The sequence below is a fragment of the Erythranthe guttata genome, chromosome 10, assembly GCF_056151865.1.
Source record: "Erythranthe guttata isolate IM_541 chromosome 10, IM_541, whole genome shotgun sequence".
Classification (NCBI taxonomy): Eukaryota; Viridiplantae; Streptophyta; class Magnoliopsida; order Lamiales; family Phrymaceae; genus Erythranthe; species Erythranthe guttata.
This window is the reverse complement of record NC_142542.1, coordinates 5,710,951-5,725,367: the sequence shown is the minus strand read 5'-3', so window position 1 is coordinate 5,725,367 and position 14,417 is coordinate 5,710,951. Positions and strand designations below refer to the sequence as shown.

At 37.2% G+C, this 14,417-nt stretch overlaps 1 protein-coding gene across 23 annotated transcripts; it reads left to right on the top strand.

Annotated features, from left to right (window-relative positions):
- Positions 1-635: 635 nt before the first annotated feature.
- On the top strand, positions 636-11,339 carry LOC105970244 (serine/arginine repetitive matrix protein). 23 transcript variants are annotated; one of them, XM_088824345.1, is made up of 15 exons: positions 636-842; positions 2,049-2,599; positions 2,683-2,962; positions 3,323-3,615; positions 4,633-4,812; positions 5,568-6,302; positions 6,412-6,506; positions 6,595-6,654; positions 6,739-6,827; positions 7,615-8,208; positions 8,322-8,396; positions 8,958-9,028; positions 9,129-9,186; positions 9,830-10,103; positions 10,252-11,339. In XM_088824345.1, the coding sequence occupies exons 2-15, from the start codon at positions 2,184-2,186 to the stop codon at positions 10,962-10,964; spliced, it is 3,933 nt and encodes a 1,310-aa protein (XP_088680471.1). In that variant the 5' UTR covers positions 636-842; positions 2,049-2,183; the 3' UTR covers positions 10,965-11,339. The 23 variants fall into 23 exon arrangements, with proteins under 23 accessions (XP_088680471.1, XP_088680470.1, XP_088680476.1 ...); XM_088824344.1 differs by having other exon boundaries at positions 3,320-3,615; positions 6,415-6,506; XM_088824350.1 differs by having other exon boundaries at positions 645-842; positions 4,642-4,812.
- Positions 11,340-14,417: the final 3,078 nt, after the last annotated feature.

The following is a 14,417-nucleotide window of genomic DNA, read 5'->3' as shown; positions in this document are numbered from 1 at the left end:
AATGTTGCACTATATATGAGTCTATGAATATAATTAAAAGTCCAATTAAAATTGAAATTCACTGTAATAAAGTTTGAGCTGAAAAGCTCATTTCGAAATTTAGAATGCAAAAATGAGATTTGGATTAAAAGTAGCACCATTACTTCACTAAGGTTTGATTTGATTACTATCCTTTCAAAACAAAGGAATGCACTGGTTATTTACATCCGGTGAAATTTTGATTTTGACAGTAAATTTGATTATATAACTATCCACTAAACACATCAAATATAACATCTAATTTTCCGTTATACCAGTCAGTGACACGGAATATTATCAAATTACATTACTAACATAGTCTCTACTTACTATACAAACTACACGAGATGTGTAAATTACAGTGTGCAAATTCTATACAAAGAGCATAACTCAAAACAAATAAAGAAAAAAATTAAAATACAATAAAAGAACAAAATAAAAGAACATCAAATTCGTTTATTAATATAAAATTAAAAACTATTATATATATACTCATTTACTAGTAAATGGGCTGGCCCAATGTTACAATTTCTCATTGTTTATTAAATCACTTAGGTCCAGATATATTCCATAATTTAACAAAGTATATATATATATATATAAATGGAGGTCCATTTATGGATTCTAATCTAATTAATATACCTGTACCACAGTACCTAATAATTGTCATTTCGGGCTCAAAACCGGGCCGAAATCAGGTAAAATGAAATAATTAAAAAACAATTACACCTTCGTTTATTTTTCTCGACCGACCTCTCCTTCACCGATCAACGACTCGACCCCCGACGACGGTGTTTTTGAAGTATTTTATCTCGATATTTCAGGTATCAACTTTATTTTCCTGGTTATAATGATTTTGAATTTTAATTTGACGTGAATTTTTTGTGTAATTCATGTATTTAATTATCGTCCTGTTTTAAAAAAAAAAATTAAATTGTTTGATTTTTAAAAACCCTAATTGAACCCTTGGCTGATTGATTGTTGGCGATGCTGTGTTGATCATTGACGAGGTTACGAGTTGGAGCTTCGTAGATCACACGTTTTGTTGAGATTTTTTATCAGTAATTATTAGATGTTAAGTTTGCAGGTTACAGTTTTCCTTTAGTAATTGTTTCGGGAAATGATTAATGCTGGTTTTGCATTATTTTTAACTATTATGGAAGTAGCTTGCGGAAATTTACCGGTCCGAATCTGAGCATTAGGTGATAAGTTCATTTAATGCTGGTTTTTCGTATGATCACAGGTGTAATTTATTGTTTTCTATTGGTAATTAAAATGGGTTGCTAGTTGTTACACTTTCTGGTAAAATCTGCAACAGAAAATTGAGTCACTGAATCGGAATTTAGCTTGTGCAAAGAGAAGCTTAATAGTTGTCGGAATTTGACCTTGGCTTCTAAAATCTGCTGGAGAGAAATGAGAAGAATCTGACTTCAAATTCTCCCTAAATAGGTGTATTAGTTACGGCTCGAGCTAGTTGAGAGAAAATACGAATATAGAATCATAAATTAACTTCATTTCTTAACTTGGAAACTCAGTAACGGCACTTGTTCTGTGAGAAGAGCAATGATCCCTGACAATTCTGAGACAATTGTTATCAATAGAGATTTAAAACTTAATATAAAAGTTTCAAGTATATAAATGGTGCTACTGGTATAGATTTAACAATGTTGTTTTATTTAGTTGACTTGGTCTAGTTTCTATTCTTCTCCGTTTGACAAACATTTATGAAATGATCTTTGGAGGAGTTTGTTCATGCATCTGTAGAATTTCCACTTCAAAACAAACTGGCAGATGCAGCAATCAAAATAAAGAACTGAATGTGGTGATAGATCTTCTGATCTACGTAATTGTGGTCCCTTTTGCTGCAAATGCACTGTATTATTATGTAGCTCCAAGTCTCTTAAGTTCCCTTCCATTATTGTGTTATTTTAGACTTTGCTATGGATTTCTGATTTCGTTTCAGATTTTGAGGTGAATTTCCAACTAACATGCATCTGACTTGTTGAGGCTGGGTTTTATTTTGGTTGCAGGTCTATCATTGTCCTGTTATCTTATTCAATTTAAGCAGTGGGTTTTAATGCGAGCTGATTATAGAAATTCAACATTGCCATGCACGATTGTGTTAACTGTTTTTTCAATAGAGAGAGCGTGTGGAAACTGATTCCATGGCAGCATCTACCAAGTTTGATCTTTCTTCTGGTAGCCCAGATAAGCCACTATATGCATCTGGGCATCGTGGATCTTATGGTGCCTCTTCACTGGAGAGATCAGGCAGCTTTCGTGAAAACATGGAGAACCCGCTCTTATCAAGTCTGCCAAACATGACAAGAAGCACTTCATCTGTAACTCAAGGAGATGTGCTCAATTTCTTCCAATGTGTGCGTTTTGATCCAAACTCCATGGTTATAGAGCATAAGTTGAACCGTCCACCGGAGTTTAAGCGGCTTGCAAGTGCTGCTGTTGGCATTACACAGGAAGATTCTCTACCTGTGTCATCAAAAAGCAAACAGCTATCTTCTCCCCCACTAGAGGATCTCAGACGACTCAAATCTGGTGTGCGAGAAAGTGTTACTAAAGCTAGGTAATTGCTATTCATTTACAGGCGCCTTCCTATCTGCTTTACTTTCTTAAACAAGTGGCATATTATTATTTCACCTTAACTAGGGAGCGCGTGAAGGTATTCAATGACTGTTTATCAGTAATCAACAAGTGTTTCCCGACTATCCCATCGAGGAAGAGATCCCGATTGGATGGCTTGTCTAATGACCGATCCAGCACATTATTGTCAATTGATCGATCTGCTTCTGGAATGGGCATTGTGAAAATGGGACCGCAAAACCATGCTAGTACCAGTGGTTTTGAAACGGATCCGCAAAAACCTGAACAAAGGACCAAGAATACCATCCCAAACAAGCGTACTCGAACTTCCATGGCCGATCCTAGGGTTTGTATTTTTTCCTTTCTTGTTACTTCTATTTTTTGTTACTTCGATTTTTTTGTTTCTCTATTTGGCGTTCCACTAAGATTCTGCATAGTTATTGATTTTTTTTTCCCTTCATATTTTGCTTGTTTTTAGTTCACTCATACTTAATTTTTTTGTAAGTTACATTACAATGCCTTTAGTGAGCTGAACCTCCCATGAACTAGAAGATTTTGCCAAACTATCTCTAGTGGTGACCTTTTCTTCCCTCCCCCCAGTTTTGTTTCCATTAATCACATGGGCTGTTACTCTTGTTTGATTGAAAGCGCTAATCAGAAAACTATTGTATGGAGTTCTGACTTTTTGTATCTTAACACTTAGAAGGACGTACGTGCACATAACTTTATAAGACCATCTGGAGCTGGGGAGAAGGACAGGGATGTGGTAAGACTTTCTAATAGTACTGCAGTCCAGGGTGAGGATCGAACTTTATCAGTTGCTGTAGATGGTTGGGAGAATTCAAAAATGAAGAAAAAGCGAACAGGTATAAAGCTAGATGCTGCTGCTAGTTCAATGACGGCAAAACCAGTTGATGGTTACAGGGAAACCAAACAAGGAACTCTTCCACGGCTCCCTACAGAAGTTCGTTCAAGATTGACTGATGCACATATATCCAGGTACTACGCTCTACGACCATAATTCTGTATAGTGGATAATTTGGCCGTAGGGCTGAACATGTTTCTAAATTTATGGCCTTAAAGTTATCTATCTGGTGGGTGAATACATAAATTGTCAGCCCTCTTATAATAAATAACTTTTGGACGCGGGGAATCTTTTTATTAGGGTAATAATTGATTACATACTTTCTTGTTCGAATGGAAACCTAGTCATATCAGTGCAAAAGGAGAGGTTCAAATAATTGTAGTAGAAAGTATCTATGCATCTACCATAAACATCCTTATTTTAAAACCTATTTAGAACAAAAATAATGATGCATGTTTATCTGTTGATTTATCTTCAATTTCCTGGTCTAATATAACATGCCTTGCTGTTTGTTTAATGTTCTACACATCATTAATTTCTTCTGGTATGAATATTATGGGGGAAGCGTCTGTACAGAAATGAAGACGTCTGCCTTTTTGAGCGTTTTGATTTCAGTGTTGAATAGCATTATTAGCATCTAGATATGACGTGCCATGTAAAATGTGCATGCTCGGCTTGTTGCATACTGGGTGTGGATAAACAAAACAAAGAGAGAACATTTATTAGAGGGAATGAAGGGAATTCAATATTTTATTGTTCAAAATCTGCAGTTGTATTGGGACATCAATAATGCATTGAAATAAAGGAGTAAAGTCGTTTTGAGGATTTATTCACGTTATGTTGCATTTTAGTATTCATCTTCATTTCCTATCACTTTCATTGATAATCATATGTGAAAATTTAGTTTTAGATAACAAGGAAACCAGGCTTTTTACTTGCTTCTAAATAGACACGTCTTTTTTATGTAAAGTTAGTAACGCGCAAACATTGGATCTTTATTTATATTTCTGTATTGAATTTTTCTAGTAGGTGGTTCTTTTATTCTTTATTTTCTTATGCTACTTTGTGAAAAAAACTTCTATTAGTAATATGAACCTAGACACAAATCACTGTTTTCCTCCCTTGTAATTCTGATATGCACCTTGATGTAGATCTGGCAGTTCTAATGGAGGCATCGGAATAGGAAAAAGTGAGGCGACCTCACAGACCTGCTCTGGCATGCGGTCATCTATATCTAAGGCTGATTCTGATAATAGTTCCCTTCTACATGAGAAGAGAGAGCGTCCAAGTGGTCAAGAGAAAGAAAGGGTGAACCTGAAAGCTGTAAACAAGTATGAGGATATCTTTATCTAAGTTTTTTCAAGTACTTTTAAAGTTTCTATTGATGGCATAATCTAAGAATTCTTTGTAGTTCTGCCTTCTTATTGCTGAAAGACTCTGTTTTACTGCTTGCAAAATTAGTTAGTATTGTTTTTCAAACATTTTGAAGAGTAAAAATAGTAAGTCTTAAGTATTGTACAAATATGTCTTCAATTCTTAAAATTGCTTATATGTTCAGTTTCAACAGATTATTTTCATGTTTGCTGAACACATTGCTGATATTTATACAGAGGCCTTATGTACAAGAATTTTGTGTAACAAGCTGAGCATTATTTATATCTATGCTTCAGCTTGAAGAAGAGTGTTAGATAATATCTAATCTGCTAGATTATATTTCGTAGATGGTATTAAATCTTTTGTCTATCTTTGGTATATGGATCTGGTTGACCCATTACCTTCACCCTTCGTCCCATCTCTAAATAAGAGTTGATATTCAATAAAATAAGCATTTAGCCTTTTCTACCTCCACACCCCCTCCAAATACCCAGATCCACACTTTGAAAAAAAATTCTCAACGAAATAGGATTAGTAAGTGATGGTGAAGACCAGCCATTTCAGTTACATATAATCCTTAGTATTCAGGGGCAACCTGGAGATATAAGAACTTAAACCTGAAGTCTTATGCATATTTTAGTGAGTCTTTCCCATAACTTTTGCATATATGATATGGGATAACCTCTTACTTCATCATTTTTACCCTTTGAAGGGCAAATTCACGGGAAGATTTCAGTTCAGGCAGCCCTACTTCAGGCTCAAAGTTGAATGCAAATGTTCGGGCCCCACGGTCTGGTTCGGTTGGTGGGGTTTCCAAATTGTCTCAAGTGGTGAACCGGTCCCCATCCTCAAATGACTGGGAACTTTCTAACTGTACAAACAAACTTCCTGGTGGCCTTGGGGCTAACAGTCGTAAACGGACAGCTGCGGCACGGTCTTCATCTCCTGTTGCCAATTGGCCTCAGAGGCCCCAAAAGATTTCTCGAACTGCTAGAAGAACTAATTTATTACCCATTATTCCTGGCAATGATGAGAACCATGCTGCGGATGTGACATCGGACATTAATGTATCAGAAACACGTTTTCCTGCCAATTCTCCCCAGCAAGTGAAAATAAAGAGTGACATTTTCTCTCCAGCTGCATTATCTGAAAGCGAGGAATCTGGTGCCACTGAAATTAAGTCGAGAGACAAGAATAAGAGATCTGATGGGATAGATGAAAGAAGTGGCCAGAATATCCAGAAAATATCAACCCTGCTGCTAACACCAAGAAAAAACAAGCCAGTCACTGGGGATGATAGTGGAGATGGTGTTCGGAGGCAAGGAAGAACTGCTCGAGGATTTACTTCCTCTAGGTCCCTCTTGCCTTTGTCAACGGAAAAGCTTGGGAATGTGGGAACAGCGAAACAAATGAGAAGTTCTAGACTTGGTCTTGACAAGAGTGAAAGGTTTAATTTCATTTTTCTTGTTTTGTGGTCTTTATTTTTTCTAATTTTCTCTTCTTGTTGATGCTCACTAAGATTGTGATTGACATGTTATGGTGAACTTTCTGTTCAGCAGAGCTGGTCGACCACCTACTAGAAAAATTTCTGATAGGAAGGCTTTTAAACGCCAAAAGCATACTACTATCAATACTGGAGCCGATTTTCTTGGTAATTTGATCATTAATGTTGGAACAAATATGATATACTTCGTGCATTTCCTGGCAATTGATTGGCTATTCCTGAATATATGTAACAGTTGGTTCTGACGATGGTCATGAAGAGCTCTTGGCTGCCGCAAATTCTGTTACAAACACAGGTATTATAGATTTAGAAGTCTCAGTTCTCTTGATTTTACTAAAAACTCGTTCTCTTGGCAATAATAGCCTATCATGTAATGCAGCTCAAGCTCTTTCTAGCCCATTCTGGAAGAAGATGGAGTCCTTGTTTCATTTTATATCTGATGTGGACGTATCTTATTTGAAAGACCAGGTGGGTTTGATTGTTTTGAAATATCTCTTACTCTAATCCAGCAAGAAGAGATTTCTCCCAAAGTGACTTAGTCTATAGTTAATGCTGCATATATTAAAGTAACATCTATAACTATTTATTGTTGCACGTAATAATGAGTGATCATCTTTACTGATATCTTTTATTGCCTTTTAGCATTTTAATTGTATATTCAGTGACAAACCGTGAAAGTTATTTACCTTGTTAATGAGAGCATTAAATTTTGTACCTCATCAATAGTCAGTATCTTGCCATGAGCTCCATTCTTAACTATAATTAGCAGTATCCTGGTGAGTGTCTCTGAGATTAAATTGAAGATTTCTTGGACAATGACTGCAATAAACCAAATTTTCTGATGTCTTCATGCTAGTATATGTGCTGTGATATATACTGCTTGATTTACATCCCGCCATTCCTTTGTCTATTCTGTTTGTTATCTTAAGTCATAACTTTAGTATTGTAGAAATCCTCATTTGCGATATAATTTTTTGCGCATACAGCTCCGAGGACTATTAAAATACTTGTGATCAAGAAATGTTGTTTTCCTGTATGCTCCTGCATACCTGTGCGGTGTGGTCGTATATACTCGTATTACACAGGATGTGTTTTAGCGATGTTTACAGACAATAAAATCAAACGCAAATTTAATAAATAATCACTTGGCAGTGATGGCTGAATAACAGTTTATGTGCTCCCGTTGTTTGCTAACTATGTTTTTCATACCCTACAGTATCCTAATTTTTCCTTGTTATTTATGCTTCTCTTCTAGGTTAATCTTGGTTTAGATGTGGATATGCTGGCTCCAGTGCCTCGAGACGCAGGTAGTTGCACTTTAGTACCTAATGGTTGTGGCTCAATTGAATTTGGGAGAGAGGAGATTGAAGGGATAAGTGTGGAACTTAGCCCAGAACATACAGCTCTAGGAGCAAAGACACCAAATGAGATTCCCCTGTACCAGAGACTACTAGCAGCTTTGATTCCCGAGGAAGGACTTGAGGTTCTTTTCAGTAGTGGAAAAGAGGACCTCAAATATGATGTCTATGGATCTCGGTTTGAGATGGAAAAGGATATAGAATCAGATACTTTCGCCTATCAGATGTCATCAAGTTGTGAACCTTCTGGATACCCTACTTCTAATGGTTACAATGTAAATTCTAATGGAAGATCATTTTATGAGCTGGAGAACAATACTATGTCCGTTCCAGACACAGGGATACCAAGCTACGATCATTTACAAAATGGTTTACTTGCAGACCAGTTGATACCTGCCACAGTATGTTCGGAATATCAGTACTGTAATATGTCTATAACTGAAAGACTTCTCATGGAGGTTCACAGCCTAGGAATCTACCCAGATTTAGTGGTATGTTCAATTTGCTCTCTGTGAAGGTGTCTGATCTAGTTCATTTTCTTCTTTTTACTCTGTTTTGTGAAGCTCCTTTTCATTATTGTTAGTGCTTGTACTCTTTTGATCAGTCTGATTGGGCACAGAGTGGGGATGAAGAATTAACTGGAGATATCAGTAGTTTGGACGAGAATTACCAGGAACATGTAAGATGTGATTACAGCCATAATTGTGGAAATTATTTACTCTTATATTATTATACAAGCACATCAAATTGAAGACTTAGAGTTTGGTAGCTATTGGTAGTTGACTTATTTTCCTCTTTATTTATTTGGTATGTATTTTTTTCTGCTGCATTGCTGCTAATGCACACTACTTAGACACACACAAAAATACTATGTTTCACTGTATAAATGATTTCATATTACGAAGAATGTAACATAGGTTAATATTACCCATGCTATTTGCCCAAGCCTTAAGGAAACATCACCAAACAACCACGATACCTGCAACTCCCTCACCCCCTCTCTTTTTTTTCATCTCTACAGTGTTTCTTTAGATATTTACTCTGCACCAATATTTGATCTATAGAGTTCAGATTTTCTGCATTTGAATTTGATTTTTAATTTTTCCTGCTAAAAAGTAATCCCTTATATGCAGACCGTAAATCATTTTCGAGCCTTGGTATATTGTCGCATTTTCTTTACTGAAGATTCTAGTATCGTAGTCATGTTGCAATCTGTTCTCATTGTTAAGTCAATGTTCAGGTTTCAAGGAAGAAAAGTTTGCTGGGCAAACTTCTAGGTTCTGCTTCTGAGGCTAAAGAGATCCAGGAAAAGTAAGAAGTTTGTTCATCCTTTTTGTCTATAAAACTGGCAGTACAATCTCTGAACAACTTGTTAATTCTGATTATAATTAAGCACCTTCATTATTTTTAGGGAGTTTGAAGGTCGCGCACTTGACAAACTTGTGGAAATGGCCTACCAGAAGTACATGGTAATTATCACCTTCATGTGTGCATTATTCCTTTTATAAATGAATGATATATAAATTTCCTTGTAAAATACGATGTGCATATTTGGTAGCATAAAAATCGACTAATTATCCATTTTACTTGAATATCAACTTCTTATCCTCGACATATTTTTGACACTTGGATACTTGACTAAATATGACCCTGTTTAATTTGTCACAAAATTCTTTTGAAATCTCTTGGAAGTCTCTTTGGGTACAGCTACTCAGGAATTATAATCTATTGATGACTCATATCCAAAGTTAACGTGAATATTTCTTGTCACCTACTTGAATGCATATGGAGCATCGTTTCATTTAAGTTGTCTCTGTTGTCTTGTATTTCTGTCTTAAAGATCGCCTTATATTGATTTGACAAGAGTTTCTAGAAACAAGGGTAACAAATCCAGCTCAGGTAGCTCAAAAAGTTTATGGAAGCAAATTGTAATTGCACCAGCCATTATTAGGTTTCTCCTTAGTATCATGGCATACTCTATGTAACTGGGCGCTGTAATGACTTGGTCTGCTTTAACATTCAAGAAAATAGCATATGGCACTTGTTCTGCATTAGCAGACATGAAATTGTTTAATTGAGGGGTTTCCTTTCAAATTTACGTTTCCCCTGCAGATATGTTGGGGTCCTAATGCTCATGGGATGAAAAGTGCCAGTGGTAAAATGGCCAAACAAGCTGCCTTAGCTTTTGTTAAACGTGCTATGGAAAGATGCCAGGAATTTGAGTTGACAGGAAAAAGCTGCTTTGACGATCCTTTGTATAGAGATATGTTCCTTTCTGGATTATTGCGCCCTATTGATGGACAATCTTTCAATTCTAGCACTGATAACGAATCTGGCAAACTTCATGCTGGCACATCTGGATGCTCTGTGGAGGTTAGAACATCAGGTACGTGGCACATACAAATTTTAGGATGCTTATCAACCGATGAGGTGGTGGTTCCTTCGCAATTCCTTTCTCATCTTTCCGTTGAGGAAATAATAATCCCTTGACTTAATCGACTATGTCATTTTTTTGGATGCTTTTTGTTATGCAGCTCCCATGGGCACACATCAGAGCCCTACTTCAAACAATAACGATACATATTCTTCTGAAGTATTCCTATCGACGAATCTGGATTCCGAACAAATTACTGGTAAAGAAGACAGTTGGCCAAATAGAGTGAAAAGGAGGGAATTGTTACTTGATGATGTAGGTGGAACAATCAGCACAGCTCCAGGTGTTTCGTCGGGGCTTGGTGGTTCTCTTCCGTGCAGTGCGAAAGGCAAAAGGAGCGAGAGGGACAGAGAAGGAAAAGGAAACAGCAGAGAGGTCTTGTCCAGAAGCGGAAATGCTAAAATTAGCCGCACTGCATCGACCACTATAAAAGGAGAGAGAAAGTCTAAGGCCAAACTTAAGCAGAAAACCACTCATTTGTCTGCTTCGGTCAATGGTCCTCTAGGCAAGATGTCAGACCAAGCAAATGGAATGTTCTCATCGACGCTTAAATCAAGTGAGATTAGTGGAAGTGACATTGGCAAGGATAAAATTGACTATAACATGGAAATGTTGGAGGACCCCATAGATTTATCTAGCCTTCAACTCCCTGAGATGGATGATTTAGGTGTTACTGGAGATCTAGGTGGTCAAGTTGAGGATTTTGGATCATGGTTGGGTACGGGAGATGATGATGGATTACATGATCATGATTTTATGGGTGGTCTTGGGATCCCAATGGATGACTTGGAAGACTTAAATATGATGGTTTGAGACCACAATTGTGTATATTCTTGTACCTTATACAATCACAAAATAAAATACAAAAAAGACGTACTTATGAACTGACCAGACACATGGGGGGTCATGCAATTATCCAGACTACAGTTAGGCTATATATTCTTTAGGCTAAGCTCTGCGCAAGTTGATTTTGAAGTGAGTGTTCTCCTGCTTATGGATTTTCTTCGTATCCAAGTTGTTGTCAGTCGACTGTAAAGATCTTTGGTTTTATGTGTAAGCACGCATGTTAGTGGCAAGGTCTTAGCAAACACTGTTTTTTGTTCTAGCAGACAGTAGCAGTTACAGATCAGGAACAACGCCCCTTGTACATAAATTTATTTTTCAATAAAATCATGTTTTTTTTTGTAATTCATAATTCCTGTACGAGCCATCAGATATTCACCTTTTACACAAATGAGCCTGCTATTGGATTGCACATCTAGTTTGCAATCAGTAACTTCTTATTTATTATCCATCGGTTCAGTTTCACTCTCTCGCAGGTACGAGTTTTTTACGGATTAGGTGATGGAGAACCTCTGTACTTGTCATCCACCCGATGTTTCCATGAGGATGAAGAACATGCATTGGTGGTCAAGGTAAGTGGTGATACAAGGGCTGGAAGATCGCCTTGTAGATTATTTGAACTGTTTGGTTACAATACTATATTTTAGGTTCACTTGTTATTTGAGCACGACATTCACGCTTTGTTTAGTCATCCTTGTCAAATTGTTCATTTTACGATTTGAAACAGCTTGTGCTCTTCATTAGTTTCTACAACCTTTACTTGAAGCATTAACTATAGCATTTGGTTGAACCTTGGGAGACTACCCGTGTCAAGTGGTTCTAATTTTTATTTTTTTTCGTTCTTCTTGGTAAACATATTCATATTCTAGTACAAAAAATACATAAAGTGATTATACTTGTCAAAGATTTTCTGGTGAATTTTGCTTCGTTTGTGATAGTGGTGCTAAAATTGGCAGGATCTAGTTAGAGGCTGTTTATTACTCAGTTCAGGGCGCAAATCTGATCAAATTATGGTGGATTTGGTTCTTATCACTCTCAGGCTGCTTAACATCTCATCCTTGTATATTCAAACGGCAGCCTGTATCCGAAGATTTCGTGGCCATTGAGTTAGTTTGTTAATATTTCGTATGATATCACTTGATAATTTCATTATATCCATTTTACCCACATTGCGCTTGGGCTGTTCTAATTGTAGTTGTAACACGGAAAAATCTTTCTTGCGGGTCTGAGAGTATTATCCCTTCTAGATATTTCGAGATCATAACATTGTTTATATCTGTCATAATATCACTATGCACTGTTCTAATCTCTAGTTCTTTATTTATTTATTCTTGTACCCTTGGAGTACAATCAAACTCACAATTCGATGATTATAAAGTTTATATTTGTCTTGAGGTTCAGAAAGAAGTTCCTATTTGCAAACAGGCAACGTTCAATTCGTCTAAACATGGGAGCCTAGCTGTAAAGAAACTGCGTTCATCATAGACTCGGATGCACTAAGAGCAGGTTAGCTTGATATTAGTTGCATCTTGGAGTTGTTTCTCTCTCTTCACTTTGTCGTTTTTTTATCCTTTATCATCAACATATCTGGACCATCTGGTTATCTCTTGTTTAATTTTCTCTTTTTTTCTTTTTTCTGCTATGTGTCTATATTTACATGCATTGCATATTTATCCCTTTGAGGCTTTGTATCTATTGTTTATGGGCAAATTACGAAAAAACCCCATTGTTTGGGTAACTATGGCCACCCCCTCCTTTTAAATATTTTTACGTAAAATTTATGTAATTCAGATATTTACCGAACCAAATCGTATATTTAGTTCGGTAAACGGTATGAAATTCTAGCGTACCGAAATTTCGGGGCAGTTTTACCGAATTAACGTCCCTAAATTTACCTCTGGAGTAGTCTTTTCGTAAGATAATACATAGTTGAAGGGGCGGCTGTAATTACCCAAACAAAAGGGGGGTTTTTGTAATTTGATGTAACTTGGGGGTTGGCCGTAATTTGCCCATTATTTATCCCCAAAATAGGGATTTGCTTTTTACCGTTTGAAAATTGCTATTTACCGTTCAAAGACACTCTCTCTCTCTAAAAAAATCGCTCTCAAGACGATTTCTTCACAAATCATTCTTATTGGTGTGATATACGAACATAAATGAGTTCATCGGATGAAGATCTGGATAGCGGACACAACGAGGTAAAAATTCCGTCTTTTCGATCGAAAAAAATGGCCTAAACATTCAAAAGCCCATCTCGGGCGCCCGGCCGTGCAGTGCACGCCCATGTTGGGCGTGCAGTTGGCTGTTACACGCCCATTATGGGCGTTTGTAGGCCAACTGCACGCCCAACATGGGCGTGCACTGCACCGTCGGGCGCCCGAGTTGGGCTTTTGGGTTTTAAACCCTTTTTTTTTTTTTTTTTTAAATCAATTTTTTTACATTTTTTTCAGGACGATACGTCTACAATTGAAGTTGATCATACCGATTATTTTACCACTACTCAGTTGTTTGACTCGAAGGATGAGGTAGTGGTTTGGGTGAGGTTCGTTGCAAGAGGTCTTTTTGTGAAAATAGTAAAAAGAAGCAGTCCTAAAAAAAAGATTTTTTTGACTTGTGACCTATACAGGGGAAAACGAGAATGTCCATCAACTAACCTAACGCGCGCCCGAGAAGGACCGGTAGCAAAAAAATACACTGTGGTTTTCAAATTGTCAGAGAGCTACGATGGGATGATAGATGGGAGGTCAGAGTAATATACGGGAAGCATAATCATGTTCCGATATACAAATCCGGGCATGGGATGAGTGCATTGTCTCAGGAGGAGGCGAAGATCATTAGTGATCTGTCACAAAGTCATGTGCCGCCCAAGAAGATTTTGGCTAACTTGAGACAAAATGGTTTGGGTCTCGATGCTTATTCGAAACAAATATACAATGAGAAGGCGAAATTGAAAAGACTATCTAGGGGTGACCGTACAGTGATGCAACATTTGATTGGGTTGCTTGAGGAGCATAACTATTACAAGTGGTTCCGTACTGATGAAACAACACATGCAGTTACTGATTTGATGTGGGCTCACCCTCAATCTGTCGAATTGTTAAGTAAGTTTCCGTACGTATTACTACTTGACAGTACTTACAAAACCAATCAGTACAAATTGCCTTTGTTGGAGATTGTTGGTGTTACTCCTGTCGGGAAAATTTTTACTGTTGCAGTCGCATTTTTGCGCCATGAAAATGAAGACCATTACACATGGGTGTTGCAAAAGCTGAAGAGACTTTTCCCCCCTCAGACTCTACCTAGTGCCATCGTGACGGATCGAGAGTTAGGGCTCATAAAGGCGCTAGAGAATGTATTTCCGACCGTACCTCATCTCTTATGTCTTTGGCACATTAACTTGAATGTGGGGCGTCGTGCTTCAAG